The following is a 21082-nucleotide window of genomic DNA, read 5'->3' as shown; positions in this document are numbered from 1 at the left end:
ACAATGCTAGTATATAGAGAAATTAGGCCCTCTTTATCATATCCAGTCATATGAGGAAGTATCGATCCCGAACCACATTCATTGAAAATCCACAGGGACTGCTCCGCATGCGTGTTTGACCAAACTAGAAATAGTTGGTCCATTTGGAGGGGTGAATTCACATCCATGTGGGGGCACTGTTCTGTGAGCACATATCCAGCACGGATTCATATCCATTTTGTAGAGCATGAGCACTTTAATTGGGATTTGGAACTTTTTATTGCTTCAAGTTTACGGATGTTTGCAACAAATCTTCTGTACGGGACTTTCTAGCGTTTTTTTTTTTTAAATGCACCAGGTTTTAAATGTGATATCCATTTAATCTTTGTGGCAGTGGCACTCAGCATAAATTATCTGCATGGGACTTTTTAGCAATTTTTCAAAGTCGCATCAGTTTTCAAATGTGATATTTAATATTTGTGGCACTTAGCGCGGTATATTTATTTTAATCCATACAACTGGTCTGTTCCTCCCTCCCAAGTCAAGAACCAGATTGTTTTACATGGTATAAGAAAGGAAAAGGGTACAAAGTAAGCCCTGTGAACACACAAAACCTGTACAGCGGGTAGCAGATAAGTTGGATGCCCTAGGGTGAAGAAAATCAAAGTAGGTGAGCAGCAGGAAAAGATCAACGTTTGGAGTACCACATGGCTCTTTCTAGGCAGGAGCAACAGTGGGGAGATCCGCTTCCTGCTGTATAGGAAAAATGAGCAAGGAGTGTGCAACAGTCCACCCAACCGATGAGGTCAGCTCCAAGTCCCACAGCATTACTCCTTTCTAGGGGTTAACACCAGTGCCCAATCCAGCAGGGCTGATGTTGTGGCACTCGAACAGCCAAGCAAAGGATGGCCATGCTGTATAGCTGGAATCAAGGAGACAAGGCTACAGCAGGAACATTGTGAAGAGTCCTGATTAAAGATAAAATTTGAAGAAAAAGAGGCACTACCAAAAAACTATGCTCATATGCTGGTAAGTGGAAGGGTTATCCTGGGCTGGTCTACAGTTAGTTTGTTTGCCAGTGTTCAATCCTCCTGTAGGTGGCAGAATAACTCAAGGGTTAAAGACTTCCGGTGTCCATCAAGGATGAGAAAGAAATATAGATTATGCCATAAATGCCTGGTTTTCATGCAGATCCGCTTGCTTCAGTAGTTTCAGTCAATGACCAAGAACAACTATGCAGATAAGAATTGCCAAATTTTAGAAGAGGCTCAGCATTAGAGCCAGGCAAGTAGCAGAAGACCAGCAGTGGTAGCTTGCGTATTTCTCCTATAGCAGGTTGGCTAAATGTCAAAATAAGACTTGCAAGTCATAGAAACTATACAGGCTGGCAAATAAAAGTAAAAAAATAATAACAAATACATCCCCCACAAAATTGCCAATAGAACTACAATTTTTGGATGCAGATGCCAAATTATGGCCTTGCCCAGACTATGCCACACTTTCAGCTTGCAGCATTCAGGCAGTGCCCTGCTGTGTTACTCTGAATGGCAGTAACCTTGATTGCAGTGTATCAAACCAAAGATAACAGCTCTCTCTCCAGTATTTTCTGTGCGCATCGTTCCCGCAGGCTGAACAAGATAAATCTAGCCATGTATGGGCAGAGTTTGCTCAGGATGATACACTTTCTGCATGACTTATGATTTTGTTTCATCTCTGCAGTTGTTCAACAGGGATTCATTTCCAGGAAGCATATTATTAAAAATGCAGCAAAAATTGCAAAGATAACTAGAAGGAACCACCCAAATATTCATCATGCAAAATACATAAGTGTAGCATACAGAAAGTGAGGGGAATTCTACAATCACAAGACAGATGTTAATAAACATTCTTTTCTTTTTTGACAGTAGGGGAAGGATAGAATCTATCATATTTCTATTTGTCTGTGTCCCTGTAGCAGCTTTTCCATCACTTCCTGTGTAATAAAACTTTGTCAGTAAGACAGGAAGTGAGGGGGAACCATTTCAACAGAGATAAGAATTAGTCATAGAAACTGGACAGGAGTTCCAATTATTTCTCATGCTAGGCAAAACTCGAAAAATGGTTTACGGCTCGACATACATTTTTAACTATCAAAGCAAGGTTAACTATTTAAAGCCTTCCCAAAGAAATGTAAGCTATGGGGAAAAACTACATTTTAAATGGCTTTTTAGACTTACTGTTTCTCACATAACAGCTTGCAAGAGAGGATTTCCGGAGCAACTCCATTCCCAGCTCTTGTAACTTACTGCAGCCTTCTCCACTGCCTGTTGCAAGCGAATCCAGCGAGTCCAGGTCTCCGATAGTGTTCAGCTGGCCTTCACTAGCATTGCTACTTCTGACATCACATAACTGGCTCTTCACAGCAGATAGTTTGCTGCGCACCTCAAGCACCTGGGACTTATACCTCTTTAGCATTTTCAAATCAGGAGAGACTCGCCAAGAAGTATGCTGTGCACGCGTGTCCCTGTCCTTGCGAGAACAGGCCGCTGGAGAGAAAAGTAAATGTGTTTTAGTACACAATTGATAGTTACAATTTTTAAAGATGTACTCAGTAGTGAATATTGAACTTAAAAAGTAGAGCAGTTTTTAAAAGCAAATACGGTTACGAGTAAACAGGGCCACCTGTCTTCCCCAACGAACAAAAACATTTCTACAGTATAGCTACTAAAAGAGATAGAGATATATACACACACACACACAGGAGATCAAAATTAGACAACAACCTACAATTTCCTAAATTTCAAGGTCACTACTTAGTCCTATTTGAAACGATGTAATCAAGAGTAAAAGAGCAGTTTTGTTAAGTATATTTTGTGAATTACATATATTTTGAAGCACGGAATAAAAAGCTACAATGAGATTACAGCTTACCAATAAAATCCTTTTCTTTGAAGTACATCACGGGACACAGAGCTACAGTAGTTACTAGGTGGGTTATAGGCCACCTTCAGGCGATGGACACTGGCACACATTAAGACAGTTAGTCCAGTCCCTATATAACCCCTCCCACTACTGGGAGTACCTCAGTTTTTGTAGCAAAGCAATACACATATATACTAGAATGAGGGGCAGGACCATCTGTGTCCCGTGATGTACTTCAAAGAAAAGGATTTTACAGGTCAGCTGTAATAAAAATCCTATTTGCTTATCGTACATCACGGGACACAGAGCCATAGTAGTTACTATGTGGGATGTCCCATAGCAATGCCAACTGAAGGGAGGGAGACAACAGAATTAGGGCAACATGAGACTAGAGGAGTTATACTGCTGCCTGCAGCACACTATGCCCAAAGGCGATATTCCTCATGCCTTTTTACATTCACCTGATAAAATCTGGTAAATGTATGGACTGAAGACCAAGTTGAGGCATTGCAGATTTGAACCATGGAAGCATGGTGATGCACTCCCACGAAGCACTAACAGCCATAGTGGGGTGTGCTTTAACATGAAAAGGTGGACATTTCCTCAAACCATAAGCTTGAATAATCACTTGTCAAATCCATTTAGAAATAGTAGACTTCGATGCTGCCCGTCCTCTTTTAGGACCTTAAGGCAACACAAACAAAACATCAGTTTTTTTAATCTGAACAGTCGTTCTTAAATAGATTTTGGCTGTTCTCACCACATCAAGAGAACGTAGTGACTTTTCTTCCACAGAACGGGGTTCTGGGAAAAAATGAAGGTAGAACAATATCCTGGTTTAAATAGAAACCTGAGACTACCCTAGGTAGAAAACTAGGATGAGGACACAATACAACCTTATCCTTGTGAATAATTAAATATGTCTCTTTACAAAAAAGACCAACTCTGATACTGTTCTTGAAGACGATATGGCTACCAGCAAAATTTGTTTCCTTGTCAAAAAGGATCAAGGGAATATGTTGGCTCAAAAGGCTGTTTCTGTAATGCAAACAGGACTAAATCTAAGTCCCAAGGGTTCAGGGTTGACTTAACCGAAGGTTTTAAGCTGTGTTACCCCTTAAATAAAACGACGAACCAGAGTGTGTGAAGCAAACGGTTGCTAAAAAAAAAGAAAAGGATTTTACGGTGAGCACAAAAAATCCTATTTTCTCTTATATTCACCGACCGACACAGCTCCTCTCTAACTAAATGGGACGTCCCCAAGCAGTGCCAAATGAGGGGTGGGAAAAACAGCATAAAAACTAGTGAAACTAAACCCACAAAAAAACAGCAGTGTGTGGAAAAACACCACTATATAACCAGGTATCCTCAACAGGAGAGATCCCCAAGACCGCAACATTGTGGAAGTAATGCAATAATGCATTAACCAAAACAGTACTGCGTTTTTATCGAAAAACCAGGAAAAACTTTAATTGCAACTACACGGCCACCTGCAGAACTTTGCAGCCAAAACAGGCATCAGCCGATGCACTGACGTCTACCTTGTAGAACTTCGTAAACGTATGGACAGATGACCAGGTCGCCGACTTACACACGAGTGACAGACGCTTGGTGTCGGAAGGCCCAAGACGTTCCGATTGCTCTTGTAGAGTGAGCCGTGACTGTAAAGGGAGGCACATGTCCCTTCAAGGCGTAGGCTTGGACTACAATCTGATCCACCTGGAAATGGTGGCCGACGAGACCGCCATGCCCTTCTTAGGACCAGCCACCGAAACAAACAGAGTCTGACTTCCGAAAGGGAGCCGTGGCAGACAAGTACACCTTCAGAGCCCTAACCACATCCAGAGCGTGAAGGGCCACCTCCTTGGGGTGCTTTGGCTTAGGACACAATGATGGCAATAAAATTTCCTCATTGATATGAAAGGCCGAGACCACCTTAGGTAGAAAGGACGGTTGCGGACGCAACACCACCTTATCCCTGTGGATGACCAGATAAGGCGATTCGCAGGACAAGGCCGCCAGTTCCGAAACTCTCCTGGTGATGTGATGGCCACTAAAAAGACCACCTTCTGCGAAAGGGTCAGCAGAGGAATCTCCTTGATATTCGCAAACGGCGGCTTCTGAAGCGCCAACACCAGGTTCAAATCCCACGGAGGACGCACCTGAGGGACTCTACATGTCGCACCCCCTGCACAAAGGTACTCACTAATAAGTGAGACGCCAGGGGTCTCTGAAAAAAGAAAAAAAAAAAAAAAAAAAAAAAAAAAAAAAAAGACAGCCAGAGCTGAAATCTGCCCCTTGATGGTGCTCAACGCCAACCTCTGGTCTACACCTTGCTGAAGAAACAGCAGGATCCTGGATATAGAGAAGGAGCGCGGATGCCACCTTTTCTCCTCACACATGGAGATGTAGACCTTCCAAGTACGATGGTATATCTTTCTGGAAGAAGATTTCTGCGTTCTCAGCATAGTTGGAATCACAGAGTCCGACAGACACCGGTTCCTCAACACCTGGCTTTCAGTAGCCAGGCCATTAAAGCCAGCGATGGTAAAGCAGGGTGAAGGATTGGACCTTGAGATAGGAGGTCCTCTCTCAATGGCAGTCGCCAGGGAGCGCCTGCCACCAGGCGCACCAGGTCTGCGTACCATGCCTGCTGAGGCCAATCTGGGGCAATCAGGATTACTGGAATCCCCTCGACTTCCACTCAGCGAAGCAGACGTGGCAACAGTTTCAGTGGAGGAAAGGCGTAGATCAGCTGGCACTGATCCCACGGATCTCTTGTCCTGGACACGAATCTCGGCACCCTCCGATTGAGCTGGGAGGCCATTAGATACACATCTGGTGTGCCCCATTTCTCAATATCTCCGGATGCAATGTCCATTCTCCTGGGTCCAGCATCTGTCGACTCAGATAGTCCACCTGACAATTTTCCAGCCCCGTGATGTAAATGGCCGACAGGGCCGGAACGTGTCGCTCTGCCCACTGAAGTATGTGAGCGACCTCCCCGAGCAGCGGCTGAGCTTCTTGTTCCCCCTTGGTGATTTATGTACGCCACAGCCGTGGCATTGTCTGACTGTATCCTGGCCGGACGCCCTTCTAGACACGTCGACCACGTGTGGAGGCACAGCCTGATCGCTCTCAATTCGAGCAGATTGATCGGCAACTTGGATTCTTCCGTCGACCAGAGGCCCTGTGCCGACTGAATCCCCATCACTACACCCCAGCCAGACAGACTGGTGTCCGTAGTGACCAACGTCCATTTCAGAGGAAGGAACTATTTTCCAGACAATCACCGGGGACCTCAACCACCAGATCAGGGAGTCCCTAACTTGCTGGCTCACCTGGATCTGCCGGGGGCAACGGAGATTTGTCCCATTTTGTCAAGATCTCCTTCTGTAGGACTCGGGTGTGGAACTGGGCATAAGGTACTGCCTCGAAGGAGGCTACCATGAGCCCCAGCCCTTTCATGCAAAAGCAGAGTGACTACCACTTGCGGTTCATCAGTAGTTTGACTGCAGATCTGAGAGTCGGCAATTTGTCTGAGGGGAGAAAAACCCTCGCTTCCCTGGAGTCCAATAGTAACCCCAGGTACTCCAGATGCTGAGTCAATACCACCATCGACTTCTTTAGGTTCAACAGCCACCCAAATGCTTGCAGGGACTGCAAGGTGATCGCCACATTCTCCTCTAATTCTGAGGCGGAAGAAGCTCTCAGGAGGAGATCGTCTAGGTAACCCACGATCACGATCCTGCATTGTCTCAACAACGCCAACACTGGAGTCATTACTTTGGTAAAGACTCGGGGGGCTGATGCCAGGCCAAAAGGAAGAGCCACAAAACTGGTAGTGGGCTTCCCTGACTGCCAAACGCAGAAACTTTTGATGCCGTAGGCATATGGGTATGTGCAGGTAGGCATCCTGAATGTCCAAGGACACCAGGAGGTCCCCTTAATGGAGTGCAGCCACTACTGTGCGAACTGATTCCATTCTGAACCTCTGCACTTTTACAAAGTGATTAAGGGCTTTTATGTCCAATATTGGACATACCCCTTCCTTCTTGGGAACCACAAACAGATTTGAGTAGAATCCCTGGAAGCGTTCCGATTCCGGAACCGATAAAATCCCCCCCCCCCCCCCCCAATTCAGCAAGTCCCTCACTGCCCCTAATGGGACCTCTTGGCGAACCGGGGACACGGGTATGCTGGAGGGAAAGAATCTGTTTGGCGGCCAAGAGAGAAACTATCTTGTAACCTGTGGAAATCAGATCGCAGACCCATTGGTCTGATAACTGGGAGGTCCAACGGGCTGCAAACTCCCGAAGACAACCCACCACCCGAGACATGGGTGGGGGCAAACCTTCATGCGGTAGCACCTTTGTTCGCAGGCTTGTTAGGCTTGCGGTTCCAGGGATGCTTCTGACCGTCCGTGGGCATCCCGTCGGGCTGGGGTCTTTTGCCGAAGCACCGGGCGGGCGAAAAAGCCGCTTGTGAGCGGAAAAGGAGGGCCCTTGCCTGCGGCGTGGCTCCTTAGCCTTCCTGGCCTGTGGGAGTAGTGTACTCTTACCACCTGTGGCATTTTTAATAATGTCATCCGCGGCTCCAAAGAGCCATTCGCCAAGGAAGGGAAGATACATCAGGGCTTTCTTGGATGCCTGGTCAGCAGACCAGAATTTCAGCTAAATTAGGTGCCTCAGAACCACGGCTGACACTGAGGCCCTGGACAGCAGAGGGAGCGTATCCAGGGCCGCATCACAAAAACGTACTTAAGGCCATGCACTAGTTGGTCTGCTAGTTCCATGCAGACAGGGGAGGCATTCTGCTCTCCCAATTCGCAGTGCAAACGTTTTGCCCACTCAGTCAGTGTCTGCGACACCAGTGTGTATGCCAGTACAGGTCGCACGGCTGACCCCACAACCGTAAACAAGGAACGAGCCACTGCTTCGGCCTTCCTGTCCGTGGGATCCTTGAATGCAGGAGTCCCCTCAACCGGGATCGTGGTTACTTTATTTAACCTAGATACTGGGGGGGGTCCACGACCGGAGGAGCCAACCACTTTTTGAGAAGGCTTTCCTCAAAGGGGTAACGCACCGCCAAATTTTTGGGGACTGAAAAGGTCTGTTGCGGGCGACCCCATTCCCTGTAGATGAATTTCTCAAAATAAGTCAGATTCGGGAACACCTTAGGTGAACCTGCTGACTTGCGGGACCCAAAAGGGACCGGTACATCAGCAGAGGAATCCGCTGGCTCCTGAATCTTCAAGGTATCACGCACAGCTGTGATAAGTGCTCCAACAAGCGCCTTGTTGCGCCCGGACGGGGAATCATCCTCACTATCCGAACGGTCCTGGTCAGCCACGTCCGATAGGTCAGAGCAGGGGTCTCCAGCAGCAGCAGGGCCCCAGTCTGCATCAGAGCTCTCCCCAGGGGACGGGGGGGCCTCTTATGTGCACCTTTCCTGCCATGTGCCGCCTCTATTTTAGCAACATAGGAGTCAAGGACCGCCGTCAGGGTGTCCATGCGCATGACCCGGTTGATATAGCCTGGATTTCGGGGGAAGAAACACCAGTTTCTGAAGCCAGCCTGACCCTAGCCTGTCTGCCACCTGCAAGGGGACTTAGGACAGTGAAGGTCCCACCCTCCTGCTGCCGCCGTGAGGGGAGGGTGGGGGGTACTTAGCGCTATACTCACCACCCTGGGGCATCCTGTGATAGCCACAGCAGTTCCTGTAGTCCCTAGAAGGTTCCCAGTTTGCAGAGAGGAGAAAACTGTCAGAAGCAGCAGCTCCCACCAGCGGTGCAACGATCTACAGAGCAGCTTCAGCGTTCAGCTAAGAGCCATCCAGCGTCCTGCACACACAGTGGATACAGGAAGCAGCAAGAGAAAGCATATGTAATGCTGCCACAGGAGGCCAACGGTGAAAAAAAGTGCTCAGGCTTTAAGAAAATGGCCGCCAATGTAATCAATAGGAATCCTAAAGAAAATGGCTGCTGAAGCTCACCAGGGGAATTTATAGCTTTCCCAAATCCAAGATGGCCGCCGGCACAGCGCCATGCGGTGACAGAGCAAAAAAATAAAAACGTGCCACCGCCTAACAGTCAAAACAACCTCCATAAACAGGTTTTGGGACCCCCAGACCTGGACCAGGACCAAAGCCAGCTGCACAGACCCCCACAGGTGAGAAACAGCGACCCACACACACACCGCCCGCAGCGCATGCAGCCACTCCCCTCAGAGGGAGGGGGAAGGTGGGGTGATAGGGACTTGGGAGAGAAGATAGGGAGGTGAGGTGGCCCCCGAATCGACCCCCCAGGGAATGCCCAGTTGCTCATCCCACCGAAGCAGGGAGAGCCGTACTTAGCAGTCCTGAAGAGACCCACTCCTGCGCAGTTACAGTGTGGCTGCTGGCCGCGGTATACTGTGATCCAGACATCAGTAGCCCGGTCACATGTATACCCCCCGGAGCATTGAAGCTCACCGACCACCTCTGAAGCTAAGGCATGTCGTGGCCTGCTGAGCCTTAGCAGCGGCCTGCTCACGCTCGATGGCCGGACTGGGGAGACTACAAGGATATCATTAACCAGCCTGTCACCCAGCCGGCAGTTGATAGAAGATCACAGGATCTTTCATCTTGCGCAAAAAGCAGCAAAACTGCAGCAAAAATATGGACCAAGAGGCCCGCAGGGTTTCCTAGGTCATTCTCCTTGCTAGGCAAAATAAAAACTGAAGCTGCTAGGAGCAGTGGGAAGGGTTGATAGCACGGGGCTGCCCCCCTGGGGCGGGATTAAAGTTCTGTGTATTGTGTAACAATTTTGCCTAGTTTCTCCTAATGGCAGGCTATACAACCCATTTAGTTAAAGAGGAGCTGTGTCGGTCGGTGAATATAAGAGAAAAGAGTTATCCCGCACAGGCCTACGATCTGCCGGGATTGGCTTGTGTGGGAGGGAGGGATGGTGAGGAGGAGACCTGAAAGCCACCTCCATGCTAGGGGCGGTGAAAGAAAAAAATGGCATTGCCAATTGTTCTTTAGATCTCTCCTAATGTTCAACCTTGTGAAGAGGAGGGGGAGAGTTCAGCCCAGGTGGGGGGTGCCTGTTGAAGCAAAATCCCCACCCCCCCCAACTTACTGGCGGTCTGCCTGCTAGCTGGAGGAAAAAAGCCTGCTGCTTCTGTGACACAGCGTGATCTCTGAGCAAAGCATGAGAAGGTACATGCTCTATACAGCCCCTAGTGGTGACTCTTGGGCATGGCATTTTACTTATTTCCCACAGCAGGGTTTTCTGTGGTAAAAACCAACAGACCCAATGTTAACCTTTCACGGTGGGTTCCCTTAACAAACCTTTAGAAACCGGGGAACATTGGGGAACCCACACTCCTGTCCCTGTAATAGCACCCTGCCAGTAAAACTTTATGGCTCTAAAATAAAGTACTGGATCCTGGGGTTCAGTTCTCTAAAAAGAGAAGCGTTGCAGGTAAAACTGTTTCTCCAGACACGAAGCTCGCGTACCATTCAGTTCAGCCTAAAAGACCGTTTGAATGGATCCAGCTGCATAGCTAGCACCAGCAAAGATTGCTCCAATGGAGCTCAGCAAAGCACATCTTTGGTTGTGACCAACACTAGACACTGGCAAAAAAACTGAGGTACTCCAAGTAGTAGGAGGGGTTATATAGGGAGTGGACTTCCTGTCTTAGGGTGTGCCAGTGTTCATCACCTGAAGGTGGCCTATAACCCACACAGTAACTACTATGGCTCTGTGTCCTGTGATGTACGATAAGAAAGAACATTAATCAAAATGAGAGAACACTTTCAGATACCTTTCAGTTTTTGGTGTTAGTCTGGCACCTTGTGCTAATTTCGTTAACCACTTCCATACCGGGCCTATTCTGGCACTAATCTCCTAAATGTAAAAACTATAATTTTTTTCTAGAAAATTACTCAGAGCCCCCAAACATTATATATGTTTTTTTTTAGCAGAGACCCTAGGGCAGTGATGGCGAACCTCGGCATCCCAGATGTTTTCAAACTACATTTCCCATGATGCTTAACTACACTGCATAGAGCATGAGCATCATGGGAAATGTAGTTCCAAAACATCTGGGTGCCAAGGTTCGCCATCACTACCCTAGGGAATAAAATGGTAACTTTTTATGTCGCACAGTATTTGCTCAACAATTTTTGAAACCCATAAAAAAAAAAAAAAAAAAAACAGGTTTCATAAATGAAAAAAAACAACGAAACAGTAAAGCTAGCCCAATTTTTTTGCATAATATGAAAGATGATGTTACGCCTAGTAAATAGATACCCAACATGTCACGCTTTGTGCACACTAGTGGAATGGTGCCAAACTTTGGTATTTTAAAATCTCCATAGGCAGCGCTTTAAATATTTTTTACTGGTTACCAGTTTAGAGTTACAGAGCTTTAGTTCTAGAATTGTTGCTCTTGCTCGAACGCATGTGGCGATACCTCACATGGGTGATTTGAACATCGTTTACATATGCAGGCGCAAATTACACGCATTTGCTTCTGTGTGCGAGCACATGGGGGCGTGGGGGCTCTTTAAATATTTTTTTTTATAGTTTATTTTACTTTTATTTTTTTATTTTTACACTTTCTCTTTACATTTTTATTTTTTGATAACTTTTATTCCCATTACAAGCAATGTAAAAATTCCTTTTAAAAGAAATGGTTCGCGACAGGTCCTCTTTACGGAGAGTTTTGGGGTCTATAACCCCACATCTCCCTCCAGGCTGGAAAGATTGAGATAAAAAATAAAAAAAACGATTCATTTCTTTCCAGCCAAGTTCTCGGCTTTGTTTACTTCCACCATCCAGACGTGACATCATAACGTTGCGCCCAGGCCTACAAAGGGCAGAGAGATGACTGGGGACCATCTAATCAATGTCCTGCTGCAGCGGATTCTTTCAGCCAGCTCGCCGATTGTACGGGCGAACCCGGAGAAGCACTGGAGGGCTGCGGAAGGGGGAATGTCCAGGATAATTCTGTCCAGGACAGGATAATGCGGAGAATCTCAATGGGCAATCAGTTCAACACTGCAGCTGCAATTGCTTGCCAGTTCAGTGCTGAACAGAATAAGGATCTGCCTTGTCATGCAGTGTCTTACCGTTTAACAGAATTTGGACTGAAAGCCCACTCTGCAGTGACCAAACCTCTCATTAGCAGAAAGAATCAAAAGGCTACATACACATATATTTGATAGGGAACATTATGTTCTTCGTCAAACTGGGGAAATACTGAACCAAAAGTGTGTAAAGAAGTCACTGAAAGGTGGAGGAGGAAGCATCATGGTTTGGGGGATGCTTTCTGCAGCTGGAGTTGGGCTTCTAATACAGCTACATGGCAAAGTGCATGCAAATGTTTATTACTATTCACGATTTATATAGCACCAACAGTTTACGCAGCGCTTTACAATGTATGGGGGGGGGGGCAACACAATTACAGTACAGTTATATACAAAAGCAACAGGAGGGCCCTGCTCGTAGAGTTTACATTCTAAAGGGAGGGAGTGGTGGTACAAAAGGTAATAGCTGCAGAGAATGATTTGATGGGGATGGCTCTGGGACAGTTGTTAGGTGGGTGTGGGATAGGCTTCCCTGAATAAGCGAGTTTTCAGGGATCTCCTAAATGTGGACAGGTTAGGGGCTGATCGGATATACCGGGGCAGGAAGTTCCAGAGTATGAGAGAGGCTCTGGAGAAGTCCTGAAGGCGAGCATGGGAGGAGGCAATAAGGGAGCTAGAAAGCAGGAGGTCCTGGGAGGAGCAGAAGGGACGATTTTGGCGATATCTGCAGAGGAGGTTGGTGATGTAGCCGAGGGCGATGTTGTGGATGGCCTTGTATGTTGTGGTTATTTTGAATTTTACACGGTGGGGTAGGGGAAGCCAGTGAAGTGATTGGCAGAGAGGAGCAGCAGTCACAGATCGGTTAGTGAGGTGTATTAGACTCGCAGAAGAATTCATAATAGACTGAAGGGGGGAAAGCCTGCTTAAGGGTAGATCATTAAGGAGAGAGTTGCAGTAGTCAAGAGGGAAATATTATTCGATTATTAAACATTATTAATATTATTAGAACCTTCTTTGACAACATGTGGTTACTTCCCTGCATTCATCACCCAGCCAGTAATTTTCATGCACAATGACCCCTGCCACACAGCAAAGCAAGTAAAAAAGTACCTTGAAGCTGAAAACATTGAAATAATGAAATGGCTAGCCCAGAGTCCTAATCTAAACCCAATAGAAAAACCTCTGGAAAATCCGAATTGTGGAAGAGACTGGAAAAAAAGTGGAACAGTGGAACAAATCACACCAGAGCAGTGAGCGAGACTAGTGATGTTCTGTGGCCAAAGATCTGCTGAAGTCATTCAAAGTAAGGGCCCACCCACGTCACACTAATCGTTGATTGTTGTAATTCTAGTTGTAATCTTTGTCTGTGCTACAGTCATTGCTGTTCTCTAATCTTGTATTGTCTACAAAATAAAGGTTTTTGTTGAAGTTCCTTGGTTATTTAAAAAACAAAAAAAAAAAAAACAAACACTGTTCTATTAGCATGGTATAGCCACAACAAAAATTCCATCAAATGTTCAAAAATAGATTACATTAATTTTTGGTAAAAAAATAAAAATAAACAATCAAGTTTTCCTAATTTGTTCTCTAATTTTGAGTGTGTGAGTGAGTGTGAGTGAGTGTGTGTGTAATATACACATACACACACACACACACACACACTATGTCAGTACACCCCTATAGTGAAAATGTCCAAATTGAGCCCAAAGTGTCAATTTTTGTGTGGCCACCATTATTTTCCAGCACTGCCTTACCACTCTTGGGCATGGAGTTTACTAGAGCTTCACAGGTTGCCACTTGAGTCCTCTTCCACTCCTCCATGACAACATCACAAAGTTGGTGGATGTTACAGACCTTGCGCTCCTTCACTTTCCGTTTCATGATGCCCCACAGATGCTCAATAGGGTTTAGGTCTGGACAAATGGTTGGCCAGACCATCACCTTGACCCTCAGCTTCTTTAGCAAGGCAGTGGTCATTTTGGAGGCGTGTTTGGGTTTATGTTGGAATTCTGCCCTGAGGCCCAGTCTCCGAAGGGAGGGAATCATGCTCTACTGTAGTATGTCACAATACATGTTGGCATTCATGGTTCCCTCAATCAACTGTAGCTGCCCAGTGCCAACAGCACTCATGCAGCCCCAGACCATGACACTCCTACCACCATGCTTGACTGTAAGCAAGACACACTTGTCTTTGTAATCCTCACCTGGTTCCTGCCACACACGCTTGACACCATCTGAACCAAATAAGTTTATCTTGGTCTCATCAGACCACATGACATGGTTCCAATAATCCATATCCTTGGTCTGCTTGTCTTCAGCAAACTCTTTGCAGGCTTTCTTATGCATAATCTTTAGAAGAGGCTTCTTCTGGGAGGACAGCCATGCAGACCAATTTGATGCAGTGTGCGGCGTATGGTCTGAGCACTGACAGGCTGACCCCCCCCCCAAGCCTTCAACCTCTGCAGCAATGCTGGCAGCACTCCTAAGTCTACTTCCCAAAGACAACTTCTGCATATGACTGAGCATGTGCACTCAACTTCTTTGGTCGACCACAGCAAGGCCTGTTCTGAGTGGAACCTGTCCTGTTAAACCGCTGTGTGGTCTTGGCCACCATGCTGCAGTTCAGTTTCAGGATCTTGGCAATCTTCTTTTTTTTTTTTTATTGAAAGCCTGTGGCCTGCAAAATACACTCAAAAACTTCACCCGGTGCATAAAAAATGTGCACACAGAGCGACACAAAAAAGTGCAGACGGTTACACAAGCCCTCTAAAATCAGAGGGCCTTGCCCTGAATCCCCCGGGGCGTTAGGCTCCAGACAGGGACAAGGACACGTAAAACTTGGTCCATCTGGCCGAAACCAGGCGGACCCCGTTCTTTGGAAGGTCTGCCGAAACAGACCCTCCCAAATAATAGATGAGGCTCCCCTGAAGGGAGACCCGTGACACACTGGGGACCTGTGACCCTACTCATCACATCAAACGTGCAAAGTGACATAACAAAGACGTGACACACAAAACAAAGACGTGACACAAAAAATAAATAAAGTGGGGGAGGGATAGTGGAGAGGAGAGTGAAAAGAGTGGCCATTGTGTGAAACAATGACCAGGACCTCTGGCCAGGAATAAAAAAATTCCTCTGGTCCTAGCCAAAAGGCTTGGCCCAAGAGGCAGGTGCTAAAAAAGCGTGTTGTTATATGGTGTAGTTTCCTTGGTGCCCAAAATCAAAGTGACCCTCACTCACAGTGATATTTAGGCACCCCTGGGCTGCCACTCCAGGGGAACATACTCCATAGGCGTTGAAACCCCAACCCTGACCCGCAGCCCAGACCACAGCAGTCCCCACTCCGGTCAGGAAGGCATGGAGTTCAGGAAGCCCGGGAGAGCTTGCCCACCACAACCTCAAACCCCTCCTCCTGCCCCTCCTACCTAATTACATCCAGAGGTACTAAGCGTCCCTCCCCGATTTGCAGTTCGGACCCGGTGTTGCCTCCCGGAAAACTGTCCGGAGCTAGAGTTACCTCAATCTAGGCCAGAAGGCCAGGGACCCGACCCTCCGGATCAGACCCAGATGCAGCACCCATCCTCACCAGGAGTACCCTTCCAGACGACTCAGACTCGATCATACATCAGCCCCCAGTTTAGTGTCGGGCGGCACGACGTGACCCCTACCGAAATCGTCCTTCCAGGTGCTAATTACACCATTGGAGAGTGCTGACCAAACCCTCTCTATAGGGATGGAACAGCGCCTCCTTTGGCAACTGATAACAGATACTACACTTGATCTTAGCCAAAAGGCCGAGAACTACCCTCAAACCGCACCAAACTGCGGTAACAAATGCAACAGTGCATTTACTTAAAAGTACTGCTTTATTTATCCCCCCCCCCCCCAAAAAAAGGAAAAAAAAAAACATATGTGCAATTACAATTATACAGCAAAACTTTGCGGCCAAAACAGGCATCCGCCGATGCACTGACATCTACCTTGTAGAACTTTGTAAAAGTGTGAACAGATGACCAAGTCGCCGCTTTACAAACTTGAGCGACAGACGCTTGATGTCGGAAGGCCCAAGATGTTCCGATAGTCCTTGTGGAGTGAGCCGTGACCGGAAGGGGGGGGGCACCTGCCCCTTCAAGGCGTAGGCCTGTACTACAATCTGTCTGATCCACCTGGAAATGGTGGCTGAGGAGACCGCCATGCCTTTCTTCAGACCAGCCACCGAAACAAGGAGTCTGACTTCCGAAAGGGCCGTTGCAGACAAATACACCCTCAGAGCCCGAACCACATCCAGGGCATGAAGAGCCACCTCCTTCGGATGTGTTGGCTTCGAACACAGATGGTAAACACAATGTCTTCATTGTTGTGGAACACCAAAACCACCTTCGGGAAAAAAGAAGGTTGCGGACGCAACACCACCTTATCCTTGTGGATATCCAGATAGGGCAACTTGCAAGACAAGGTCGCCAGTTCCGAAAACCCTCCTGGCTGATGTGATGGCCACTAGAAAGACCACTTTCTGGGAAAGTGTCAACAAGGGAATCTCTCTGATATTTTCTAATGGTGGTTTTTGAAGAACCGTTAACACCAGGTTCAGTTCCCATGGGGGTAAAAGTGGATGCACCGGAAGAACTGCATGTCAGACCTCTTGAACAAAAGTGCTCACTAGGGAGTGAGATGCCAGGGGTCATTGAAAAAAGACAGCCAAAGCTGATATTTGTCCTTTAATGGTGCTTAAGGCCAATTTCTGGTCTACTCCTTGCTGTAGAAACAGCAGGCTCCTGGATATAGAAAAGGAGCCGCGGAGGCCATCCTTTCTCCTCACACATGGAGATGTAGGCCATCCAGGTAAAATGCTATATCTTCCGAGGAGAAGATTTCCGTGCTCTCAGCAATTTGGGATCACAGAGTCTGAAACACCCCGGTTCGTCAACACCTGGCTCTCAATAGCCATGCCGTTAAAATCAGCAACGGTAAAGCAGGATGGAGAATCGGACCTTAAGACTGGTCTTCTCGTAACGGCAGTCGCCATGGGGCGTCCGCCACCAGGTGCACTAGGTCTGCGTACCAGGGACGCTGGGGCCAATCTGGGGCAATCAGTATTACTGGAATCCCCTCGGCGGAGTAGACGTGATAACAGTTTTAGCGGAGGAAAGGCATCGATCAGCTGGTACTGATCCCACTGAGCCACCAGCGCACCTGACATGTCTGCCCAAGGATCTTTTGTCCTGGACACAAATCTCTGTACCTTCTGATTGAGATGGGAGGCCAGTAGATCTACGTCTGGGTCCAGCATCTGGCGACTTAAATAGGTCGCCTACCAGTTATCCACTCATGGGATGTAAAGGGCCGACAGGGCCAGTACATGTCGCTCTGCACACTGAAGGATGTGAGCAACCTCCCGTGCGGCGGCTGAGCTTCTTGTTCCTCCTTGGTGATGGACGTATGCAACAGCTGTGGCGTTGTCTGACTGGATCCTGATCGGACGCTCTCGAAGTCTTATCGACCATGTGGAGAGGCATAGCCTGATCGCTCTCAGCTTGAGCAGATTGATCAGCAACTTGGATTCCTCCACCGACCAGAGGCCCTGGGCCGACTGAACCCCCATTACTCCACCCCAGCCGGTCAGGCTGGCGTCCGTTGTAATCACTGCCCATTTCAGAGGTAGGAACAACTTCCCAGACCGAAGTGCCGAGGCCCTCAGCCACCAGATCAGTGAATCCCTGACTAACTGGCTCACCTGAATGTGCCGATCCAGGGACAACGGAGATTTGTCCCATTTTGTCAAAATCTCCTTCTGCAGAACTCTGGTGTGAAACTGGGTATATAGTACTGCCTCGAAGGAGGCCACCATGAGTCCCAGAACCCGCATGCAGAAGTGTAGCGACAACCACCTGCGGTTCATCCACAATTTTACCTTGGCTCTGAGAGTCTGCAGCTTGTCTGAAGGGAGAAACACTCTCGCATTCATGGAGTCCAGCAGCAAGCCTAGGTACCCCCAACGCTGAGTCGGTACGATCACTGACTTTTTTTTTAGGTACAACAGCCACCCAAATTCCTGCAGGGTCTGCATGGTGATCACCACATCCTCCTCTAACTCTGAGGCGGAAGAAGCTCTCAGGAGGAGATCGTCTAGGTATCCCAATGACAAAACAGGAGCCAACACCTGGTAAAGACTCGAGGGGTTGATGCCAGCCCAAAAGTTAGAGCCACAAATTGGTAACGGGCTTCCCCGACTGCAAAACGCAGAAACTTTTGATGCCGAAGGCATATGGGTATGTGCAGATACGCATCCTGGATGTCCAAGGATGCCAGGGAGTCCCCTTGATGGAGTGCAGCGACTACTGAGAGAACCGATCCATTCTGAACCTCTGCACTTTTACAAAGTGATTGAGGGCTTTCAAGTCCAAGATCGGACATACCCCTTCCTTCTTGGGAACCACAAACAGATTTGAGTAGAATCCCTGGAAGCGTTCCGATTCCAAAACGGGTACCATCATCCCGCAACTCAGCAGGTCCTTTACTGCCCCAATAGGGCCTCCCGGCGAGCCGGGAGAATGGGTATGCTGGAGGGCAAGAATCTGTCTTGCGGCCAAGAGAGAAACTATCTTATAGCCCGAGGAAATCAGATTGCAGACCCATTGGTCGGAAAGCTGAGAGGCCCACTGGGCTGCAAACTTCCGAAGGCGACCCCCCACCCGTGTTGCGGGCAGGGGCAAACCTTCATGCGGTAGCACTTTTGCTCGCAGGTTTGCGGTTCCAGGGACGCGTTGGTCCTTCAGAGGTTGTCCTGTCGGGCTGAGAACGCTTGGTCAAAGCCCCGGGCGGGCCAAAAAAGCAGTTTGTGAGCGGAAAAAGAAGGCCCTTGCCTATGGCGGGGCTCCTTAGCCTTCCTGGCCTGTGGGAGTAGTGTACCCTTACCACCTGTGGCATTTTTAATAATGTCATACAATGAGGCTCCAAAGAGGCGGTCGCCAAGGAAGGGAAGATCAGTCAGGGCTTTTTTGGATGCCTGGTCAGCAGACCAGCATTTCAACCAAATCAGGCGCCTCAATACCACTGCCGACACTGAAGCCCTAGATAACAGAGGGAGAGTATCCAGGGCCGCGTCACAAATGTACTTTAGGCCTTGCACTAGCTGGTCTGCTAGCTTCACAGACAGGAGAAGCCTGTTGCTCTCTCAATTTGCAGTGCAAATGTTTTGCCCACTCGGTTAGTGTCTGAGACACAAGTGCGGATGCCAATACTGGTCGTATGGTTGACCCCACAACCGTAAACATGGAACGAGCCACTGCCTCGCCTTCCTCTCTGTGGGGTCCTTAAAAGGCAGGAGACCCCTCCACCGGAATTGTGGTTACTTTGTTTAACCTGGATACTGGGGGGGTCTACGACAGGAGGAGCCGACCATTTTTTGAGAAGGCTCTCCTCAAAGAGGTAACGCACTGTCATGTATTTGGGGACCGAAAAGGTCCGTTTCAGGCGACCCCATTCCTTGTAATTGAACTTGTCAAAATAAGTCAGATACGGGAACACCTTAGGTGAATGGCTGGCTTACAGGACCCAAAAGGGACCGCTACATTGGCAGAGGGATCTGCTGGCTCCTGAATCTTCAGGGTATCACGCACAGCTGTTATAAGTGCTCCAACAAGTGCTTTGTCGTGCACGGACCTGGACAGGGACTCATCCTCACTGTCCGATCGATCCGGGTCAACGTCATCTGAAACGACAGAGCAGGGGGTTCACAAGCCTCAGCAGGGTCTGCATCAGAGCTCTCCCCAGAGGACGGGGGGGGGGGGGGGGGGGGCAGGTGCCATTTTTACCACCTTTGCGCCCACGTACCGCCTCCATCTGGACAACGAACTGTTATGTCCCTTGGACACAGGATCTCTCAGGGTGTTGCTAGCAATGCTGTCAGTATCTGCTCAGCAAGTTACACACAGGCTGGATGCACTTCTTAACCAGGGAAGGGTTTATTACTCACTCAGAAAGTGATGTACATTCTTACATGGAGGAGTCATATATAACAGATCTCCCTCTAAGTTTCATGCTGCTGCTTCAAGTCCCACACACACTGTAACTGACTTCCTGGTACAGCCCCCCCCGCCCCCCCTGCATGCATCAGGAGAAAGGGGTTAAGGGTCACAGTGATTCTGCATAAACATTACACAAACGAATTGAGGACCACCGGCAAAGCGTCCAGAGGCACTGCACAGTCTGCAGGCCAACTGGTTGCAATTCCCTGGATTTCGGGGGAAGAAACACCAGTTTCTGAAGCCATGCTGACCTTACCCTGTCTGCCACCTGACGGGGACAGTGATGGTCCAACTCTAACTGCTGCTGGCTGAGAGGCTCTTTCCCGCAGGACTCGCCATCCTGACTGGTTCTGCGCTGTCCAGCTAGTGGTGCCTGTGTCCCTTGTCAGCTCCCAGGTGCATAGGAGATTACACTGCGCTGTCCATAGCTGCTGCAAATGGCACGGAAACTGATCCAAAATGTGTTCAGGCTCCAAGAAAATGGCTTATACTCATTAGCTTTATTTACTTTTCTTATCGCCTAGATATACCAACTCTGTTCCAATTGTTTTGCTGATGTGACACACGGTCGAAGCTAACTAGCTGGCTTCCCAGTGGAGACCTTGTAATTACAGCAACTATGGACATTTTTGGCCAACTACCCTAATTTCCTACAGCGTATAATGTACTTATTCTACACCAGGCACACTCTTTACAGATTGTGGCAATTTTGAACATCTGCATACCCTCATCCCCTTCTGGCCCTTATTGGTATTTGGTCTTGGATGGTATGTATCATTCACACTATATTTCTTTTGGACTCTATTATGCATTGTTATTTATGACCTGCTTGCAAGTTTTTTTGCCCGTATTCAATTATATACAGTTGTACTAATATAATTGTATTTAAATTCCAGACTATGTACATATGAGATAAAATATATGCCTAAGAAAAAGGACGGCTGGTCCGAAACATGTCGGCATTTTTCTCAAAATTTACATAAGTCGCAAGTCCATGGTTTACATTATTAATGTTCTATCTAGTAATTTTTCATATATTGCCACTTTAATGCTTTTTATCATACATGTATGTAATATTTTCTATGAATAAATATATTGTA

General features: G+C 47.8%; 1 protein-coding gene across 3 annotated transcripts in view; it reads right to left on the bottom strand.

Moving 5' to 3' along the window:
• Window positions 1-21082, bottom strand: part of TRIM37 (tripartite motif containing 37) — a 288841-nt gene that overhangs the window by 102410 nt on the left and 165349 nt on the right. For all 3 annotated transcript variants that reach the window (XM_077482222.1, XM_077482224.1, XM_077482223.1), the window contains exon 19: window positions 2196-2504. In XM_077482222.1, coding sequence (XP_077338348.1) covers window positions 2196-2504 — 309 coding nt within the window. The remainder of the gene's footprint in view (window positions 1-2195; window positions 2505-21082) is intronic.

Source organism: Lithobates pipiens, unplaced genomic scaffold (assembly GCF_037356315.1).
Source record: "Lithobates pipiens isolate NorthernLeopardFrog02 unplaced genomic scaffold, aLitPip1_a1.2 Scaffold_16, whole genome shotgun sequence".
Lineage (NCBI taxonomy): Eukaryota > Metazoa > Chordata > Amphibia > Anura > Ranidae > Lithobates > Lithobates pipiens.
This window is presented reverse-complemented; position numbering and strand designations above follow the sequence as displayed.